Source organism: Orbicella faveolata, unplaced genomic scaffold, assembly GCF_042242905.1.
Source record: "Orbicella faveolata isolate gen_17 unplaced genomic scaffold, um_ofav_v1 contig_12, whole genome shotgun sequence".
NCBI classification, from domain to species: Eukaryota; Metazoa; Cnidaria; class Anthozoa; order Scleractinia; family Merulinidae; genus Orbicella; species Orbicella faveolata.
In genome coordinates, this window is record NW_028301539.1 from 24,629,465 (window position 1) to 24,652,514 (window position 23,050).

Here is a 23,050-nt window from a genome sequence, read left to right on the forward strand (position 1 = left end):
CAACTAAAAGTTGATGAAGGTAAAGTAACGGTAATGGCGAGTTTCTGAAGCTGATGTCTCGAAATTAGCCCTTGAAGTACCTATGAAATGAAAAAATAATTGCTGCTTATTTAAAAGGCTTTTCAAATTACAGAAGATTGGCATTTTCCTTCTTGGAATATCTTTTTCCGTTTTCGATCGTGTTATTGACATTTTTGTGTTATGTAAATTAGGAAAGATGATAGTGGAAATTTAAAAACACGGGCAGCTGGGATAATAAGTCCCTTCAACAAATCCCCTCTGGCTAGGAAAAATCCCTTTAGGTATTTTTATGTGAGAGGTAAAGAATTCTGTCTGTATCTCTGCTTATGAAAGAAACCAAAACCCGTTGTAAAACATTGATAGTTAGCTAAATAACTAGCTCAGTAAAACCACAAACAGCTCGATTTGGCTGATTCAAAACCTGAAAAAACAAAACACGAATATTTAGATGTGAATGGACTTGAAATCTTAGCGGAGGGGGAGTCCCCGAGAGTTGACCCTTTTGTGATGTCACTGAGGGGGTTTTCCCTTCGTGTATGCGCTGTCATTGGTCCTTTTATTAGCCATAAATATGGCGGGCAGACGCAGTTGTCATCGGTACTTGTTTCTTTGTTTCATCTTGAAGACTACCGAAACTGAGATAAGGCGCCATGATCTGTGAACGTAATAGCGAGAGGGAAGTTTTGTTCTCGTTTGGCTTAATCACCGACATCCAGTATGCTGACATAAACGATCGGCAAAACTATTCAAAGACAAAATGGCGACGATATCGAAACGCTTTGGTTTGCCTCCAAGAAGCAGTCGCACAGTGGAAAGAAGAGAAGTTTCCGCCAGCATTCATAGTGCAGCTGGGAGATGTTATTGATGGCTTTAATTCACATGCGAGTAATAACAAAAGAAATTTTTCAAAAGAAGCTCTCGACACCGTGTTGAACGAATTCTCAAAGCTTCCTCACGGAACACCTGTGTTTCATAACTTAGGAAACCACGAGCTTTACAATTTCTCTCGCGAGGAACTTGCAAGATCAGTTCTTCATCCCTTCAACAGCTGTGCGAGTGCCTCATACCTTAGCATGCATCAAAGCCATCCAGTAATGAGCAAAGGAGGAACCAAACCATTTTATTTCTCGTTCACACCACATCCCAAATTTTGTTTTGTTTACTTGGATAGCTACGACGTAAGCATACTTGGTGAAGATGAAAGTAGCCCTCGGTTCAAGCAAGGCATTGAAATGATACGCAGGCACAACAAGAACGACGATCTACAGAGCCCTGATGGTCTTTGTGGACTGGAAAGGCGTTTTGTCAGATTCAATGGTGCAATAGGCATGGAACAGCTGCTATGGCTTCAAAGTACTCTGAGGAAGGCAGAGGAACAAGGCCAAAAAGTCGTGATATTCAGTCACGTCCCAATCTACCCGAAAATGGTAGACAGCATGACAACATTATGGAACTACGAGGATGTCCTTGAAGTGTTGTGGCAGTTTCGCTGTGTCGTTGCCTGTTTTCACGGCCACACTCATGAATATGGCTATGGAGTGGATAAAAAAGGCATTCATCACTATGTTTTTGATGCTGTCATTGAAGCGCCACTAGATTCCAATGCTTTTGCCACACTGCACGTCAAAGATGATTCTATTGTCATTGAAGGTTTTGGTATTGTAGAAAATCAAGTGTTGAAATTTGCTCAGTGAGATTGGTACCATCTAACTAACATGCGGTAGCCATTGGTAAGGGATAGCTGAAGGCTTTTGTCTTGTGACCTGCAATTAGTAAGGATAGGCAAGGAAAGGAGCGGGCGGAGGGGGGAGGGGGGTATTCACATATGTTGTCTATATACATGTAGGTGTGTGCTGCGGGATAGGGCATAACTTTTGAGGTTCCCAATCCTTAAATAGGGTATTACTTTTGTCTCTGTTGGCATTGTGGTACCAAAGTTGTATCAGCAAAAATTCCAGGGCGTAAATGCCCAGCTAAACAAAAAACAAATTCTCTGCTTGATGCTCAACCTTAAGCTGAACCATTCATGCCAATTTCAGGTCTTGCTTTTCCATTGAACAGGGTGCCACTTTTCAGGTTTGTGCCTTAAATAGGGTATCAATTTGTGTTTGCTTCATCCTTAAATAGGGTCAGGGATTACCAATAAGACCTTGTGCGGGACACACTTATCTGACATTTATGAGTACCCCCGCCCCCGTCCTGGGTAAAGGAGATTATTTGTGGAAGGGCTATTTATGGTGCCTAGGACAAAGTTGCCTCACCCGAACTGTTCACCAGTTCTTATGTTCCTGGGCAGAGAGAGGCACTGCCAGGGTTTAGTGCTTGACACAACACAGTGACCCTTGCCTTTGCAAGAACCCAGACTGTGGCAGAGCTCCCTGCACTAACCACTTGGGTTTTAAGTAATTACAGATGGTGCCAGAAGCTGAGCCTGGCAGCTACTTTGTCATTGGTAATGACAGAACTGTAGATATGCTCATATGCAATGTACGCCAGTGGAAAGAAATTTTGCAGTGCTGATATTTGGCGTGGTAGTTTAGGCAAATTGAGCGTACATGTATGGTTTGTGGTAGACCTTATTATGAAAGAGTCCGATCTGTTTAGCAGTCGTGTATCATGAATGATGTCTGCTGTAAAAACTGAATAGAAGCTCTCTTCATTTCAGAAAGAAAAGCAAAACTGAATGTTAGGTTAAATTGTCAAAATAATTGTGGAATCAAGATCCATTGTGTCCCAATCTAAAACTATTGAGTGATGAGTGGTGTGTTACTTGTAGTGTGCACGAAGTAGTCATTTTGTGGGATGCAGTTGCCTAATGGTTATTGCATTTTATGCTGGCCTGCAACTGGGTCACTGTATAGTGTTGTTCTTGGGCAGGACACTTTACTCTTGGAAGCCTCCCTTCACACAGGATTTAATCAGCAGTTCCGATGATTGTTCAGGTAATCTGCTGAAAATGCTGGGGAGGAACCCATTGAGTGAGTAACATGTTTAACGATATGATACTACTTCTTGGCTTCTTGTTACTTTTGAATTACACTGTATATTATATACCGGTATCTACACTTGTAAATTGAACAGTGCAATTTGACAGCCAGAATCGTCTTTCTTATTTATTTTGGAAATATTCAGAGATGTTCAATTAATATATGTACCTAACTTAACAAACATGTATTTAGCAGCGTGGTGGTAATTTGGGACATTGTAATGAAAAATATGGAATAGACTTTGAAAATGGAGTTGAACTTTGCACAACAAAATTTTTGCTGTAAATGGGAAAGCACTAAAGTTACACACCTTTTCAGTGTAAAAGTGTTAATTTGTGCTGTTGCAGTTGTGGCTTATGGAGTCAAATGACATGTAAAAATATCCTTACTCAAAAATGAACTTCGTGTTGTGATCAACTATAGTGATAGACAGTAGAGGATCCAGACCTTGAGCTAAGGGGGCGGGGGGGGGGGGGGTGTGGGGGGGAGGCCCGGTATTTTTTTTGCTTGCCCAGCTAGCTTTTCTTCCTTCTGTGATTTTTATTTTTTTGTGTAATTAAATTTATTTTCAGATTTCAGTGACCGGAAGGGGTAAAATGAGAACTTGGATGTGCTGTTTTTTGACTGGGAAAATGGGATCTGGGTCACTGGGAATCACAAATAAAAACATTGAATGGGACTGAGATTTGTGGAAATAATAGGCTGGGGAATAAGATCTGGGCAAAATTTGGAGTCAGAAGTCCTGGACCACCAGATGGTGAAGTTACAACTAGATCCCATTGACTAAATATTTATCATCCGATCTTTAAATTCCATATCAAATCGGACTTTGCACAGTGAAATTTACTCCTCTCTTCACACTTTTACTGTTAACCTTTTAATAAACCAGGGATGCGACGATTTTCTTTCAACATGATTCTACTTAATGCTGTGCAAAGGGTTTGTCAATCAAAAAGAAAATTAACACGTTCAGCAAATTTTTGGTGGGCTAAACACTATTCAATAGCCTTACCTCTACTACTGAGTCAATGGATATAGAACATGTTGATCTATAGTAACCTGCAATAGTTCTGTGTTTTCGTAGAATGGTATTCTTCTTAAGTCTCAGGCCCCGTCAACACTTGTTTGAAAATGCATATTTTGTTTTCAGTGAAAACACAAACATTTGAGAACGCTCTCCACAGTCGCGGGAGATCTTTGAAAACGGAGTCCTAATGCGTTACTGTGGACAGCAAAAACGCTGACGGTATTTACGTGCATGCACATCCACAACTAACAAATAACACACTTTCAGATCAGAGGGTCTGAGTTGTTCAGGTATACGTTTTTGAGACAACCAGAGTGTTTGAGTTTTTGAAGTGTAAGTTTTAGAGATGCCCAGAGGGTTTAAGTTTTTCAGGTTTCAGTTATCGAGATCACACCCAGAGGGTTGGGTTTTCAGGTGTGAGTTTTCGAGACACCCAGAGGGTCTGAGTTTTATGGGTCTTAGTTATCAAGATCACACCCAGAGGGTCAGTTTTTCAAGTCTGAGTTTTCAAGACACCCAGAGGGTTTGAGTTTTTCAAGTCTGAGTTTTCAAGACACCCAGAGGGTCAGAGATTTTAGGGTCTGAGTTTTTGAGATAGCCAGTCAGGGTCCGAGACTTTAAGTCTGGGTTCTCAAGACACCCAGAGGGTCTGAGTTTTTCAAGTCTGAGTTTTCGAGACACCCAGAGGGTCGGAGATTTTAGGGTCTGAGTTTTTGAGATAGCCAGTCAGGGTCCGAGATTTTAAGTCTGGGTTCTCGAGACACCCAGAGGGTCTGAGGTTTTCAAGTCTGAGTCTTCAAGACACCCAGAGGGTCTGAGATTTTACTGTCTGAGTTTTGAGATAGCCAGTCAGGGTCCGAGATTTTAAGTTTAGGTTCTCGAGACACCCAGAGGGTCTGAGTTTTTCAAGTCTGAGTTTTCGACATTAGTCATTACACCCAATGGGTCTGACATTTTCAGGTCTGAGTTTTCAAGACACTCCAAGGGTCTAAGTATTGACGGTCTGAGTTTTCGAAACACCCAGAGGGTCTGAGTTTTTCAGGTCTGAGTTTTCGAGACACCTAGAGGGTTTGAGTTTCGCAAGTGTCCATTCCTCACAAATAAAGGAGCAGTTCATATGACAATATGTCGATAGAATAGGTTAACTTTGTACAAATATATCTTACCATATTCGCAGAAACATGCCCACAGACAGCTCAAAGTCACAGTCCCAGCGGCTAGAAGTGGTCTGGCTCTCCCCTGGCTAGAATGCACGTGGCATGGGCCTTTATGCAAGGGTGCCATGTCAACAGAGAACCCTTACATAAGGTTCAACAACTGGGCAAAAGGCCCAGTCACACAGTCAATATCAAGGTTATTTGGCACTGAAAACTCAAAGTCTAGCTAAGTGAAGGTGTCAGTAAATAATACCCTCCCCCCTGCTTTTGACAGCTGACTGCCAGCAAACCACCAGCAGATAGGCCAGTACCTGGGCCATCTCCCCAGCCCGCCTACCCTGGGTTTAGAGCCGCTGGCTAGGCCTGGGTTCGCCCGAACCCAGCTGCAGGCGGAAACCTAGCGGGCTGGTTTTTACGAAATCGCTCAGATGTGTTTTATGATAATTTAATGAAGTTAAATTATTCGCTTTGTTTGACGTGAATCCTTTGTCGTTAATTTGTATTTTCACCCAGTACCACCCGATCATACCCCGGTAGAGTGGAGGCGATTGTGTAAGGGACGGTTTCACAGCTCGACGCATGCCCAAGCTTCAACGTTAATCATTCGTAATTAAAATTTAGAAACGTTCTTTGGTTAAAATAGTTTTGAGAAAATTGAGCTTTCGATTGCCAGTCTGCAATCTTTGACGAATAGTGAATAAAAAGCGCGATCGTTGAAATATATACGGTAAAAAGTGTGAAGTAGAAAAAATTACAATAAGAACAAAAAGATGCTTGCAAGGAAATGAAATGCAAATATGGGGTTCATAAAAGAACAGAATATTGTCTAGGTAATGATTCAAAGTCTTCCTCACGCGAAAATTTCCCTTGTCAGTTACATGGACGTTATTTAAGTCAATAGAGTGGCTATTCAACCATGTGTGAGTGGCAATATTTGAACCGTTTTTATAGGTTTTCGTTTTCCGAATATGTTCTTTTTTCCTTGTTTGTAAACACCTTCGACTTTCTAATTAAAAATTTTATAAAAAAACGTTCACTGACTATATAAAGTTAAAACTTTCAGAGCTTTCCGCTGCCAGACTACCGCCTTCGATGGATAAAAAATGGAAAAGATAACAACTACAAATATATACAAAAATAGGTGGAACTATAAACAGAATATATTAAAATGGAAAAATATAAGTGTTAATAAACTAATTGTTCTTTTTTAAAAGAATAGAGTACTGATTGGGGAGCGGTCTAGAATTGTTATCTGCATGATCTATCGAAGCATCTTACAGACTTTTTTGGCTCGACTTCGACTTTCACCTATATAGTTCCATGAAAAATCCGCACAGGGAATCTTATAGACGCCATTTGTTTGTAGATCGGCCGGCGGTTATGGGGATGGTTAGTTTATCACAAAGGCCTGGTTTAATTCGTAAGTTCTCTTAATTGTACCGAAAAAGGGGCGGGGGGTGGGGGGGGGGGGGGCGGGGGTAAATGACTACCGGTGATATTACAAAATATTTACAGTTGCTTGTTGTGAACAGTTAGAGCTTCATTTCCCCGCACCTCGTAGTCTGAATTTCAGCCTAGGCCTAGCTGGTCCTAGCTACAAAAATCCGGATCCGGATTGTTTGGAGATTTTTAGACGCTGAAAGATTTTTAGAAAGCCTGGCCGAGATTTTTTAGAAGAATTTAGCAAGTTCAAGGAATTTTAGAGTTTTTAGAGCCAAAAAAGTCTGTAAGATGCGTTAAAAATCTTTAGAGATTTTTTATATGCGCATTTAGGAACCCAATTCGTTTGTTAAGCTATATATATAACAGCGACGAGAGGCCTCAGTCAAGGCTTCGTGCACCACGGTTTCACCATTCACTTAACCTTAAGTTTATTTTAATCATTGATGGGATTTTTTGACGCATTCTCGAGCTAGATTTGCTGGAAAATGTTTTGATATTTCGTTAAAAGTTTTAGATTTTTAGAAAAAGAAATGAGATTTTTAGAACTTTTTTGGAGATTATCCGGATGGATTTTAGGCGATTTTCCGGGATTATTGTAGCTAGGCCTATTTCAGCCGTCTCTTCTCCTTGGCGTCGTGCCTCCAAGGGGGAAGAGACGGCTGAAATTCAGGCTACGCACCTCGATGGCGGGAAAATATTTCTATCATAAAGCGGAACACACGGGGGAAGACGAGGGAAAAGCAAGGGACCCCAGAGAGATACTATGAAGGAACACAAAGGCAACTCCATCTGTAAAGAGCTAAAGCATGGGAAAACCCACAATAAATGCACAAACGTCTTATTTTGGGACTGACAACTTTCAGGGCCTTTGATCATCCGATCTTGACTATTCGTGAAGGACAAAAATCTTACTTTAGAATGCTTGTGGCTTCGTGCCTGCTTAAGAGGTTTACATAACACAAGTTTCCTGCATATCACAGAGATGCAAAACATTAATTAAAACTCATAGCAACATGATAGAGTCCCTTCTGAAACCTCCCATGTTTGTGCACCATTATTTGCACACAGTTTCCATGTTGAAAGAGTCCTTCGGCTGGTACTGGGTGTACATGTTCTTCGACAACGTACATGATCCACATCTGAAATAAAACGTGTGTGAAAATTTTCAGATTTCGTTGAATGCAGTCTGAACAAACAGGTAAGCAAATATATGCAAATACTCTCTTGCCGTGCTTGTTCACAACTGTACTTTAAATCAAACAAGGAGAACGTAATTTGAACTTTCAGTCGATGGTGTTTTGATGATTGCAAGGCTGAATTTGGATAGACATCATCGCGGACTTCAATTTAATCCTAAAATATTACACTTCTTATCTTTGTTCGTGAAAAGAAATGATAACAACAACAATAACAACTCTAGATCAAACTCCCAAATTCACAAGGTTATAATTATTTCTTTTTTTAATCGCAAAAGGGGTATGGTATGGTGAAGAAGTTGGTAATCGCAAAAATCAAGGCTGATGAAAGAAGGAAACCGTTTTTAAATTAAGAAGTCCAGTTCCTAAGTGATGAAATACAACATGGTCATTTTTTATAGCTTTGTATGGATCACGTTTCCTCTTAGGTAGCGATTAGAGTTGTGTTAAATATTCGTCCAGCTCTGGTTCTTAACGGAAGTCAAATTCAATCTTTTTTTGCGATACGCTGCAAGAATACTTTTGTTCGTATAGTGTGATCGTCCGGGTGAGGGTAGTTCTGAAAAGAACTGTTGTTGGTGACTAAACGATTTTGATTTCTCGGCAACTGGATACTATTTCGTATTTTCATTTTTTGTACGTAGAAGGTTAATTGTAAGTAGTTTCAGCGGTGTTTTGTTGTGTGTTAATAAAAAGAAAAAAGTAGGTCAAGCGATACTAAAAATCAGACAACTGCAAAAAAAAAAAAAAAAAAGAAAAAAAAGCTGGGTACTGTACGCTGACTTTAAGGGATGGCAATCCATACCATGGGGAGCCTAGACCTAACGCTATTTCTACCAAGTTCACTGTTATACCGTATTAGAGGAAAGTCTTAAAGATTAAACAAAGGAGAAGTAATCATTGTGTGCTATTAGACAGTAAATACGCGCTCAAGAGGTCTGAAACGTTTTGCTATCGTTTTTTTTTTGTCACAAGTCTATCTCTTAATTTTCAACTACTGACTCATGCCGTACAGTGCTTCATCGGGTTATGGTGCTCACTGGAGGTTTGAATATCACGAAGGACGTTTAAGAGTTGCTAGGGGCGAGGCCGAGGGCGGCTCAAGGATCTTGAGTGAGACATTGGATTATGATCCACGCTTACGTAGGCCAAGTGTGATGGCTCTGCTTTGCTAGCTATGTTGCAATTCCATTTCAGTGAAGTGAAATGAACCGATGTCATTCAACCTAGCCCTTGAATGTGATTCAGTGTTTTAAATCGCTTTGCCACAACACTTATGTTTTTATAGAGCGGATCGCGCAACATTTATGTAATCTCCGTTTAATTTCTTAGCTTTGGAAACAGGACTCATGCCGGTATCCCTGGGGAATCAATAGATTCCGCAACGTTTGATGGAAATGGCAATGTCTTAGCACATGTGTATCTTCCAAGTGATGGACGAATCCATTTCGACGAAGACGAGAAGTGGTCTTTTTCAGGACGCAAGGGTGGGTGGTGGTTGTGGACTTACACGGATTCCCAGTCAGTGGTCTGGGTTGCTACTCATGGGACCGGGCACGCGTTAGGCCTGGGGCACTCTAATGTCGGCGGCATCGTCATGTGGCCCACAGCCAGCCTTGGGAATCCTTCATTGCACTCTGATGACATCGCTGGGATAAGAGCCCTGTACTCGTGTAAGTAATTATGCTCCTAACATGCACGGTGAATGAGTCTCGGTGACTTTATATATCAAACGTCTCTGCAAAATGTGTTCATTTATGAGTATCCGAACACTCTGACGAGCAAACTGATAAGTGTTATCATAATTATTTTAAACCACTTGCGTTAAAAAAAAAAAACAAACAAAACAAAAAACAAAAACAAATTCTCTGAGCATAACCATAATCAATTATTTGCTTGTGAAAATTTTCCTTTCACTTCACGGTAAAGGAAAAGCACTGCTTGGATTATGAAATATGATTTTGGTCGATTTTGGTCTTTGTTTCTGTCACTATACGGTGTACATTTATAAACACTTCGATTGTAATTTTTTTTACGGCTATAACTTTATTATAATAAAAATTTATTTCCTTTGGGAGCCTAAAGCCCCGGCTTAAGGTGGCTCAACACAGTTTCTGATACCTGTGTTTCATTCACCATTTTCTCTGAAACCCTTGATCCTTTGGTCGCCAAAAATAGCGGCAGGCAAGTTAACAACACAAACTTTGGTTTTTTGATAGTTAAGCTGACGTATGCGCCGTTGCCATGGCAGCATGACTACATATAAAAAGGCCTTTAAAATCGGTTTTGTTTATGTGCAGAAAATCTCGTCATTAGATTTTCTTTATAATTTGCGCGCAACAAGTTTGTAACGATACTTCCAAGTTAACACTATTTTAATAATAATTTAACAGAGAGAGCTTTAATTATCCCTTGTTGAAGGTTCACTGGAATATCTAGAATTTGCTTTGTTAAAGTTCAATTTTTTTTCAATACTCCAGTCACTTACTTCGTAAAGTATTTTCGGGCCAAATCTCGTGAAATTCTAATAAGTGGTTCTCGAGAAATAGGCCTATTTCCGAGAGTGCAATTTTTCATTCAATCGCAATTTTTTGATTTACTACGCATGCGCTGCATTTAACTGGGTTCTTTCGATAACAAAGAAAAAGCTGAGAATTGCTCGGTTCTTTGCATCGTTACCTTTTCTAACATACCTTTGTAATAAAAGACTAAAGCCACCAATACACTGCGTTCAATTATAGAGAAAAATAGCACAGATAGTGAGTAAATAAAATGATCGCTCTATTGACGGCATGTTTGTTTTTTGCAACCCTTGTGCGCGCGCTGAGTTGCATCAGTAAAAGCGCGCGAAAACTGTGTTCGGCCACCTTGACGATCCCAACATTTCAACACAGCATATCGCAACATTGTTTGGCACAGAATGTTGCGTGCGTTTAGGCACCCTGTTGGGACGTGTTGCGACATCTTGCGACATGTTGGGTGTTGTTGGCTCAAATTTAAGAAAGGTCAAATTTTTCATGCAACATTTGTGGATGTTGCATGATGTTATAGCCGCGCACGTGCAAAAATGAAATAGAAAAATGGTACATCTCATGTTTATTACTCTCCTACCTTCGTATGTTGCCCCTATGTATTCGTAGTAACCAACGTATTTGATATAACCGGTAGATTACCGTATGTGTCTGTATGTACTCGTATGTTACTCGTATGTACACTTGGAAAAAAGAGTCACACTTGTGGAAACGCGTCACACTTGGAACAATGGGTCAAGCTTGGAAAAAGGAGGGTAAAACTTGGAAAAAGAGTGACACTTGGAAAAATGGGTCACACTTGGAAAAATGGGTCACACTTGAAAAAAAGGTCACACTTGGCAAAAAAAGGGTCAGTCTTGGAAAAATGGGTTACACTTGCAAAAAAGGGTCACGTTTGTAAGAATGCATCACACTTCGAAACATGGGTCACACTTGAAAAAAAGGTCACACTTGGCAAAAAAGCGTCAGTCTTGGAAAAATGGGTTACACTTGGAAAAAAGGGTCACGTTTGTAATAATGCATCACACTTGGAAAAATGGGTCAAGCTTGGAAAAAAGGGGGTCACACTTGTAAAAATGATTAACACTTATAAAAATGCGTCACATCACGCTTGAAAAAAAACGAGGTCAAACTTGGAAAAAAGGGCCAAACTTGGAAAAATGGGTCACACTTGGAAAAATAGGTCACATGTTGAAAAATCAGGTCACACTTTAAAAAAAGAGTCACACTTGGAAAAATGGGTCACACTTGAAACAATGGGTAATACTTGGAAAAATAACAATACGAAAAATAAAAAATAACAATACGAAACAGACCAAGTTTGTTTCTCTTTATATATTTTATATATAAACCAAGTTTCTATTAAGAATGGTGATGAGAAAAAATGAGAAAAAAAAAAAACCCTCTCCAATTTGGGACTTTTAAAAGTCTGCGAATAATCGGAAAGAGTTATCAGGCCATGGAATCGTATTAAGGGGGCGACTGGAGGGGGTATTTTTGAGTGGGTTTTGCTCCCGGAACTTGGGGCATTTTCAAGGGTTTGGGGCCTTTGGTTATTATTGTTAGATATTTGGGTCGGAGACTGTTTTTCTTTTTTGGGAGGAGGGTGGGGGGGATGGGGGGTGGGGAGTGCGCTAGGAGGGGTGGGGGTGAGGGGGAAAGAGGTAAGTAGTTCCGGAACGGGGAACGTCCGCGAAACAAGGCTAAATATCATCACGCTATAATTATGTCTTTGACAAAAACGTAGGTTGTCTGCTCAGGAAAAAGATACAGAGTTGATGACTTTTTGGGGGTGGGGAAGAGGGGAATTGAAGAAACGCTGCCATTTCCTAGGGGATAATGTCTGTATGTATTATTTTCTCACTGGAATAGACTTTGGCTGATAAAATTTTCTAGGGAAATAATTTTTGCGAATAGTGGAAAAATATCGCAAAAATTAGAACCCGAAAAAACTCTTGCCACACGGTAATTTCCCATTATTACCTCATTAGGAAATATTAGTGATACAATTTTATATATTTACTTGCATTTTGAGTATGGATGTGGGAGACCGCTCTCAAAGCGATAGATGGATCGAATTATACACCCACCTTTGTTGTATACCAAAGAATCTTCAATTTGGGAGCACTTGGTCGACTCAAAACACGAAAGAACAGTTCATCGCTTTAGTAGTCATTTTGTTCACAATGGTCAGGCAAATGTCGCCCCTTCCACGAAATAACCTGGTCAGCGGATTTATCACCAAAAAATAGTTTACGACCTATCGACTGACTGACCGAGTGAATTATTTCTTCCCCAACTGACGGCTACTCATTCTAGCCACGCTAACACTCATTTAAAGTAAAAGAAATGTCAAACATGTAGACAATAATGTAACGTGAAGTGCTTGATTCTCAAGTAACTGAGTAAATAGGACCAATATTTGGAAAGCACCCTGTAAGAATGCGCGTTCTAAAAGCAGTTCTTTTCCAAACTCGATAGAAACTCCGAACTACTAGTTAGCTGGCTTCAGTGATGGACTCGCCTGGATAACTAGAATTTTACGCATGTTGCTAGGATTTTTCGCTTCATTGACAGTGCTACAACTTAGACATATTACATGGACACAGAGAACTATTTTCCCTCTAATTTTCTTTATTGTCCTTCTCTGGTACACAGAATGATAAAAATAATAATGTTAATAATAATTTAAAAGAAAAAACCGATCTGATAAAATCATCTAAAATCTGCTCTCAATCGAACATGAGCATTCGTCCGAACAGTCTTCTTTAATTCAAGAAGTAAAACATATTCACCACTTATACTATATCTAAAATGGAGGACAAAGCCATCTAACTTGAAGAACTGGATTTATCCTTGGGAAACATTATTTTCACAAACTGAGCAATCACTACAAAAAATATACCCTGCTGCAACTCAATAACATTTCTGGCTTGTTTGCACCTTAATTATTTCAGCTGCTACGTTAAATTAACCCACAAGATATAGTTATCGTTAATAAGTGAATAGAATTCAAGACACATCTCTCAACAGTCAGCTCTCGGGTCCTTGTCAATTCCTAATCAATGTTGCCTGTTCATGACAATTGATTTTTTTTTTCAGCCTTTGCAGAGCATCTTTATTTTCTCGCACCGATTTTCACACGTTTTCCTTAGCTGTCACAACTTCATCCGGGTTACTTTCTATCGTAAACAGAAATAGTCAAATCACTGCCTTCTCTAGTCATGCAAATCTCACATACAATTGTCAACTATTCCCGATTGATTTTCGCCTAACGGCATATCATTGAGTCAAGCAAACATCAGAACAAAGGAAATAGTCGAGTCATTTTTCAATTTTTAGGTTAATTAGGAATTTCACCCAACTTGAACAAAGAGGGATGTATGGATACCAAAGAGCCGAATTTTTTTTTTTTGCCAGTATCACGGAGAAAAAGCGTTAAAAGAAAATGCTGCCGCGGTCTTTACAAAATCCTAGCCTACTCTGATTATAAATCATAGCGGTTAGCCCCACATACACACGAATCTCCAAGTCTCCCTCTACTACTTCAAAACTGTCTAGTGTTTCCTGGTTTGGATCAGCTTCGCGAGCTTCAGTTATGGCCTGAATAAGAGCTTTGCTGAACAAGCTGTGCTGAGAGTGATCTGGTGGCGAGTCCAAGAACGTGCTTTGCACGTGACTGGTGTATGACAGGTACGGCATGTCAGCTGACCATGGGTTCCACGCCTGAAAGAAGCCGGGTTCTTGATGGGAGAGGAAAAGTCGGATGCCCGGCTGTTTGCTGTGCGGGCTGTTTTCCGCATAACCAGTAATCCTACAAAGGAGAGAAAATTGGCCGTGAATGCTGGAAGGCTTTGCCCTCCACACTAAGCTATCGAATTTTTATAAGCTCGTTGGTCAGTGAACTAGAAGCGAACAAATTTACTACATAAAATTTCTTTCGATTTGAAAACTGGTGAAAAGTGCGCGACAGAGAGCGATGTTACTTACCGCTTCCAGACTGGAACCCATGTCACGTGACCAGAGGAAGTGAAGACTGAGCAGTGCAGTCGATGACAAGAAGTTGACATTTGTTTGGTTTATTTAGTTGATTTAATTACAATAAGGACATCTAAAAGAACCATTAAATTATATGTACATAAACTTAACAACTTCACTCTACTACCACTCTCTTACATTAAATATCTTATAAATATCAAGCGCCTTGAGATACTCCTCTTAATATAAACGTTCTAATTTGCACTCAATGGAAACGAAGTGCACGCGTTTGTAATTTTCTCAGGCTTAAAAGAGTAATCGTATGAAAGCTCGCACATTTTACAACCTCGCGATATTTGAAATTCTTTCAAATCGCACTCGCCTGGAGGCTCGGAGAATTTGGAGAGAACCTTAATACACTGTAGTGTAAGTCCTACGTTGCACTCGCAATCAATCATACGATTATCTATGCATATCTCAATTTAGCACTTTTCAATTAATTTATGCAAATCTAGTGCCAAGCTGTTAAGTTGCCAGGATTATGTAAATTTTACATTCAGTGAACTTCCAGGAAGAACTGAATATTATTAACTTAACTGAGAGTTAGAGACCCTCCTAAAAACGACTCTTTCAAGTAAAAACATCAGTCGATTGTTCATTATTTTATACTCTCAACTGTAATTGATGGCAATGCCAAAGCTGGTTAACATATTTTGCAGATCCAGAGAATCTTCCCCCTGCCCAGAGAAGGGATTGGAATTTCCTGGGGGGGGGGGGGGGGGGAGGGGTGGGAGTTCTGTAAGACCAAAAGATTTTAAGAAAAATGTATGTAGCTTAAATGAAATTTCCAGAGGGGCGGGTCTTAGAAAGATTCCCTACTGTGGGGGAGGTGTAGATATTTTCTGGAACTACACATTCTTTATTTACCACCTGGCAAGGCTCCATATTAATAATCACAGCAGTCATATAAACTTGCTTATGACAACTGACAAATTCTAACTACATGCCTGCTGAAAAATTCAGCCAGCAGAGAATTTGTCTTCTAAATCTAAATCTAAATATTATTTCATCGGCAACATCTACAGGACATTACGCAACTACAAGGGAAATGCAAAATGCGAAATGCAAAAGCAATACAATGTGAAAGCAACTGCCTTTTTGACCTTACGAAAACTAAATAGTCCTTACTGACTTTAGGCAAGAACACACCCTAAAATCCAAACTTTCCTCGGTCGCGATTGAACCCCCAGATGCTATAGTTATGAACTATCGGTGAAATCCCACAATACACTTCGATCATTATGGGCTCATTCTGAACAATCTCCAGGGACTCTTGTGCCACCCCTTCTTGTAGTGCATTATGACAATCAGTGATGGCAGAGATAAGAGATTCCTGGAACGGGTCGAGCTGCATGTGCTCAGGTAGTTCACTCATGACATCGTTGCCTCTGTGCCAACAGAACGTGACAAAGGGGATAGCACGTGACCATGGATTCCAGTTCTGGAGAAATGTGGGTATTGTGTTTTTGCCAAAGTGGAGGCGTAGACCAGTTTGGAAGTGTCGTGGACTGAAAAGACAGGGGGTAACTTCCTTAGCCTTTGCATGGTATTTGGAAACCAGCCCTACCCTATTTATGTCCAAGTATAGGCTCGAAAGCATGGGACAAGAAAATTCAGAATGAAAGCAGTCTGGTCCATACGGTCAAAGTTGTCACTTAACCTTTAAACAAAGTGTAACCAGCTGATAAATGACCCCCTGACATTTCTTCACTTTCACTGGTACCCTCACACCGTACAGGGTGCAAAAAAGTGATGTTCAAGCTCGGTTGCCCTATGATGTACAGTACATGAACTAGCTCCCCTTCCCTCCACCTCAAATGGTCCCCCAAAACAATCCTTATAGGCATTATCTGCTAACAGTACATTGTAATTCAGTCTGCAATTTGAATGCACCTGTTAAGCCTTCATAACTGCTAAATCCACAAGCCCTATGTTATCGCACACCACTGTTTTTTTGCATGCGTCTGTACGCTGCTTATGCATATGCTTGGGTGCTGGTAGCCTGCAATGCAGGTATATTTGGGCAAGCAAGCACATTCATTTTGATAAGATGAGTGCCATCTTGGATTTGCACTCACAACAGACGAAAAGGTGTCCTAGGGAGTTGGGGTGAGGCTAAAAGGGAAAGAGGGAGGGGAAGGGGAAGGAAATTTTTTTCCCTCCTTCTGCCTCCACCCCCTCCCCGTCCACTTTTCCTGAGACAAAATAGTGGTCAATCAACTCGATCTTGAGCTAACAATGATAACTTGTGAACTCACGGAAAACGCCTGCAATGCAGACTAGTGTGCTGGTGAAAACCAACCTCAACACAAACCTGATCATGCCTAAATTGGCATCATAATAAAAGTGTTAAGTAATTTAAATACTTGTATATTGTACTCACATCATCATGGTGTTCTTTGGATACACAAATCTGCCGACCTGAATCTTGTCACATTTTGTTAATGGGATCTTCCTCATCTCATCAACTTTCAAACCAATGAAATTGTACTTGACAAGGCAAAGAGTTTTCTTGGTAATAAGAACAATTCTTTCTTTTTCATGATCCCAGTGATCAATTCTGAGAAAGAAAAAAAAAATGAAAGTTTGAACATGTACTGGTCTGCAAGTACAGTAATTCTAAACAACATAAATTAATAGTTAATAACAGTAGTTACCACATGTATAAATAGTCATTATTTCCCACACTGTTTCGATACCGGAACTGTAAATTCAGGTTTAAATGCACTTAGAGTTGATGCCCTCTTGCCAGTTTCAAGGCTTTTGAAGCCTGACTAACTTTTAATCAGAAGCTCCTACTTTAACAAAACTGTATTATTTATATTAATCTACATGTAATAGAGAGCTTTCATTTTATCACAGAGCACAACTGGCATATATGATTGTAACAAATGAAAATATACAATGAGAGATACATTTGTAACGTTCTACATTTATTTAGTTAAAGTGATTAACATGAGAGATGTTAACACCTCAAGAGGGTCACCAAAAAGTATCCATTGTCCCTAGTAACTGGTGTCCATATTAAGCAGGCTGATGCTAGAGAAAGAATTCATGCATTACTTTGGGACAAACACAACTGTGGGTAACACTTAAACAGGGATCTGTATTAACCAGGTGTCTGCACATGGGCTTGTTTTCCAATCAGAAGTGGACAGCAATCCCTTATATTTCAACAAGAAGATCTGTTAGATCTTATAACCGCGCTTTTAAAATTTAACTGTTTGCTTAGCACTACTGTCGGAACGCAGTGCACATTCCAAAGCAGTCATTGATGATTCTTTTCTTACTGTAGACATCACATCATTTGATCAACACAAACTGTATTATTACACCATCAGTGGTAGCCATTGACAAATCTCCGATGACGTAATGGTCTTAATCTTTGTAGAACTTTCTTCGGGATATGTATGGGCATGAACGATATAAATGACACGATAATAACACTATTAACAACAGCTTTCTTTCTTAAAAGTCATGATTAAATTTAATTGGTGTTTTCTACGAGTAAAGGGCTAGCAAAGTAGTCACACAAGTCATATAATTTAATAATAAAACTCTATCCCGACCGATGTATCGATTTTGGTCACTCCAGTGACCACAGATTGAAAACGTGACAGAAAATTGACGTTACTTTTGATTCTCACCAAATTTAGACAGTGGGATGATCTCATCCTTAGCCAATTACAGGCCATTTTTCAGCTCTTTTCGTCATATCCCCCTCACGGGAGAATTTTGTCAAGTTAGCTAATTTAGTATGCAAGCCGCCGTAATGGCGGTCACCGTCGACGAAGTGTTTATTTGCTCAAAACTGGGGCAAAATCTTTCAGAGATGGAAGTCAGGACATTTGTAAGGATACAGAAAGTAATTTGGGACCGGTTGTTCGCTTCTAAGGCTGAATTTATCCAGAAGTAAGCTGTATTTTCGTTTTCGTGCCGAAAGCCATGCGATGAAATATTATCGGCTTGTTCTGCTGTCTTGTTCTGTTTTTCTCTTGGTCCTTTTTGTAGCCCGCCGAAGCCAGTCTTTCGTCTAAATCAGTTGAAAAAAGTTCGAAAAAGATGTTCCCAGTCAAGTTTAAGCTCGCAGGCGATAATTCTGGAGTTTTTTGGCCGAAACGTCGGCTTTGTTATGTTGGTGTTTTTCGGTTGCTATGGGCGACCGTTGCTTCCTTTGTTAGGTCAAGTCTGGGGAGTGAGGTCACAAAAAAATTCTAATTAATTCTGGTTTTGTTCGATTTCACTGAAATTTTAACACGATAAAGCTGGATTGTTAAGGAATAGATTCACCGTCTGCCGATGTGTGGTAGCTATTAACGCTGAAGTGTTATATCGCTTCGAAGTCAGGGTTTTGAAGAGATTTTTTTGCAATGTGTAGGTTCGGCGTGATTTTGTAATCGGAGGTTTCGGTTGACCCCGAAGCAAAAAAATATCCGGAAAAGGTCATTTCATCGACGATTCAAACGAATATAAATATGTATATGTTCTGAGCTAAATTTCTGGTGAAAAAATATAATTTTTGACGAGCGCTGGGTTTTTAATTTTTTCCCGCGAAAGATGAGATTTATTAATGTTTCAACAGCTTTTTGCGAGTAAACATCACAGGTTGCGCGACTCAAAATTTGGCCGAGTGGAAGCTTGGGTCTGCTCGCACAGAAGTCGAAAAAAAAAACCACGGGTAAACCATGAACCGCGCTCGGCCCATGGCTGCGCGGTTAATTATATTTATATTTGCCATGTTTACTATGATCTAAATATATGTACATGTACAATGTAAGTAAAACTCTACTGCACTTCAATAAACAGGGCTAGCAAAAGACTTTAATTCCAGCTCACCCTTTGGATAAGCAGCTCCCAAATTTTGCTTGCCCTGGTCAAGTCTAAGTTAATTTTTTTTTATTTAGTTTGCAGACAACTTGCCTGTGCCCTTGCCCATCAGGAAAGTGAGAATGAAAAGTTACTTGTCTGGCAGGAAAATCTACTTGTTCCAGATGACCAGACTGCATTGTTTTTGAGCCCTATTCATTGAATGTTAATTCTAGGAAAACCTGAAGCTTTCCACTGAATATTGTCAGGGTTTCATTAAGGAAGTGAAATAGAGAGAATGTTGTACATGAAAGGACTGTGAATACTTTAAACTTACTCGCTCAACAGCCATGAGCTCAAGAGTTCTCCATCGCTCTCATCCAAAAGCAATTTGCATTCCTCCACAGCATTGGTAAAAGCTCCTTCCTGAAATATAATAATTAATAAATAAATTATCTTTAAAAACACAACAACGCTTTTCAGTTTTCGGAACATGTTTTGATGTTTCAACCATCATCATCAGCCATTATGAATGTACAGAAAAGATTTACAAAATGATCGGTGTATATAAAGTGTATAACTACTGTACTCATATACAATGAACCTTTATGAATTAAAATATTTGTTACCTGTTAAACTTATTTAAATTAACCAATAGAATGAAACACAAACAAGAAAAAATAATCTAAAACTCCCTGTAAACAACAGTAGATAAATTTAGAAATGCAACGGGAGATTAACATGTTCAACTTGTTTGTTGAGTTCAGGTTTCAACTGTTTAATATGAAAACTCTCTTTTATTTTAAGTTGAGAGTGCTGGCATGATCGAAAATCTTAAAACAAGAAATGTAACACTTATCCCTACAACCTTTAGAAGCACTGAGATGTTTAAAAATGTGGGAATTTTTGACCCGAAAGAGATGCTCATTAACACGTGTGTTAAAATGCCTATTGGTTTCACCAATATAACGAGCTCCACAGCTCGCACATGTAAACTGATAAACAACAACTGATTTAAGAGAATCAGGAACAAAATATTTATTACCTTCACCTTGGAAGGTAATAAAAGATCAGTTACAGTGAATACCACAAACTACATGTATAAAATAGTCTGTTGTGGTAAAAATTCAGACAGGTTAGTGGCCATCAGTGGTTGATTTTCTGGGGCATGAAATGTTTTTGTGGACAATAGCTTATGCAAGAATTTCTTTTGCCATCAAAAATCATGAATTTTCATTGGAAATTGTCCAACCACCCCTCCCCTTCCCAAAAGAATAATGATCCGTCCCTTAAAAAGAGTGAAAAAATAGACAATAGTAAGAGCATCTGGAAGTCACAATATGAAGATCGAATGCAGTGAGTATTAATAAAGTGCAAGAATTCACATGCAAACAGTAACAAATTCCAGCTAGCCAATCATGTTTATCTAACAAAACAAGATCATGTAAAATTTGGAAGAATCTATTTTAAGGGCCTGTTTACAAGGAGGGAGGGTTTACAAGCAAAATTTTACAGTAGGGTAACCTTACAACCCGGGACAACTTAATGCATGGTTACACTCAAAGGGTCTGGAAACAATTAGAAAGTTAACCCGGTTAGGTGGGTTAACCCTACCTGGAGTGTTTACAAGGGAAAAAGTTAACACGCCTGCCAGGAAAACCCTAGCACGCAGATAGGGTAAACCGCCTACCCGGGTAACCCTAGCTGCCTTGTAAACATGATGAAGAAAAAATGAGGAAATGTGTGAGTGCTAGCGTAACCTGCTTGCTAGGGTAACCCTCTCTCTCCTTGTAAACAGGCCCTAAGAGAACAGAATGCAACCCTTATTTTCCCAGATGCTGTGCATGTACATGTAGGGACAGCCAAGCATAAAACAAAGTAAAAAAAAATTTCACCACGTTTGAACTATGAAAACTAATTTACAACTGTGCATGAGAAGACAGCTAAATACAATTGTAAGTGAAGAATGATCATCGCAGTAAATTTTCCAATTTAAGCAATTGGAAAGAAGAAGCCTGAAAAAATTAGGGCTTCAATGGGATTTGAACCCACGACCTCCGCGATATCGGTGCGATGCTCTACCAACTGAGCTATGAAGCCACACATTGGGAGCGAGGTCAATTAATTGAGTTCATATCTTCCCGTGAGGAGTGAAATGATGTGAAGTATATATGAAATAATTCATATTTGAACTGCGGTTGTAGATGAAAGTGAAGAATGATCATCGCAGTAAATTTACTACGATGATCATTCTTCACTTTCATCTACAACTGCAGTTTAAATATGAATTATTTCATATATACTTCACATTAAATACAATTGTACTTACAATTACAATGTGAATGAATTCTCAGAATTTCGTGGTTGAAAAAGAAAACAAAAGAAAACAGAAAAAACACAAATGTCCACGCACAGACTGCATAGGACACAGAGAGTGGATTAGTATAAAGATATACCGCACAATCCGTGAGTAATTTTTATTTCTGATCTCTTCCTACGCAAGGATGACAAGATTGCCATAAATAAATAATGACCTAGCTGCAAAACCCAATTAAATTTAACAAAAAAATATCTAAGAACAGACGAATAATTTCAGTTTCATAGCTTAAACTGTTACTCATTCAAACTTTAACAATGATACGCTGTAAGCCGTGAATAACTGTGATATCTACCAGACAGAAAGTGGAACAGAAAGTTCTGTGGTATGAAGTATAAACCAGCTGGCTTTCGCAAACAAGTATTAAAGCTTATCTTGCAAGTTGAGCATATTTAGCACGTACAAAAATAAAATTGACTTTCTCACCCTCAATGAAAAATACTTCTTGGCTTGCTCTTTCCTCATTTTTTCACCAAGCTCTTTCACTTGTTCCGCTGTGAGATCGCCTCGAAGGTTAGGCTGCGACTGAAACGGAGCATGTTTCACTTCCACATTCGGAACAGTCACCACTTCGTCGATTGGAATATTCGACATGTCTGACGCAGAACTGCTTCTATTACCACCTTCAGCTCCTTGAGCAGCCATTAACGTCGGAGAAGAAGGTTTATTTTCTTTTGTATTGAGGTCGTTCAACGAGCTCCCATCCGCCATTGCCCAACACAACAATAGTTCGTTCCCAGTCTTCCTCTCTAGCATCACAGATGATTTATTTTTAATCCTTACGTCATCTTTTTTGGGCAACGCGCGCCTTTTCAAACAACTTTGATGTGCAATACATTAATTACATTTCTGTGCTATATTTTAAAATTCCTTTTCTGTATATTTTTCATTTTGCTTCTACATCATCCTTTTTTATATCTCTTTCTATTAATTTTCAGTGTAAGCCCACTAGCGTTCTATCACGAATGCCGTTCTCTGATTGGCTATGGGTAGCGTAGCATTGAGCGGTTGTTAAGAAACTTGCATCAGCTTCTTTGCGTTTTCGAAGTGTCTGTGAAGAGGACTTAGATAAAACTTTGAACGACTAGTAGATTTATACTAAAACAGGCTAAAACAATTAAATTATTGGCTCTCGATTTCTTTGCGTGATATAAATCTCGATCTCATAATCTAATTGTTTAATTATCATATGTGTTTAGTTCATGTATTCTTTTTATTGTTCTCTTTATTTTACATGCATTTTATTATTTTTTTTAATATTTGCTCGATATTTTTTTCGTTCTGAGTAGGCAACACGAACTAAAACAAACGTTTTTGTCGTATTTCCAGCTAGCTTGGTTTAGTTTCACTTCAATTTACGCCTGTTTTTCTGTAAAATTCCAGTTTTTAAGGGACACTGTCACGTTATGTTTGCTTAAACTGTTACAAATTTAAGAAAAAGGTCCCTAAATTTACATAATAAGAATT

The 23,050-nt window shown here is 39.3% G+C and overlaps 2 protein-coding genes across 3 annotated transcripts; one reads left to right on the forward strand and one right to left on the reverse strand.

Annotated features, from left to right (window-relative positions):
- The first annotated feature begins 553 nt into the window (after window positions 1–553).
- LOC110059565 (manganese-dependent ADP-ribose/CDP-alcohol diphosphatase-like) lies at window positions 554–3,408 on the forward strand. Its single transcript, XM_089282930.1, has one exon. It carries the CDS (start codon window positions 672–674, stop codon window positions 1,713–1,715), a length of 1,044 nt encoding a protein of 347 aa, XP_089139056.1. The 5' UTR covers window positions 554–671; the 3' UTR covers window positions 1,716–3,408.
- Window positions 3,409–12,978: 9,570 nt separating this feature from the next.
- On the reverse strand, window positions 12,979–22,354 carry LOC110059532 (tumor protein p63-regulated gene 1-like protein). Of its 2 annotated transcripts, none has more exons than XM_020766239.2 (4): window positions 22,010–22,354; window positions 19,544–19,632; window positions 16,784–16,960; window positions 12,979–14,176 (listed from the first exon to the last, which is right to left on the reverse strand). In XM_020766239.2, the coding sequence occupies exons 1-4, from the start codon at window positions 22,337–22,339 to the stop codon at window positions 13,801–13,803; spliced, it is 972 nt and encodes a 323-aa protein (XP_020621898.2). In that variant the 5' UTR covers window positions 22,340–22,354; the 3' UTR covers window positions 12,979–13,800. The 2 variants fall into 2 exon arrangements, with proteins under 2 accessions (XP_020621898.2, XP_020621899.2); XM_020766240.2 differs by lacking the exon at window positions 12,979–14,176 and adding an exon at window positions 14,426–15,908.
- Between the last annotated feature and the right edge of the window lie 696 nt (window positions 22,355–23,050).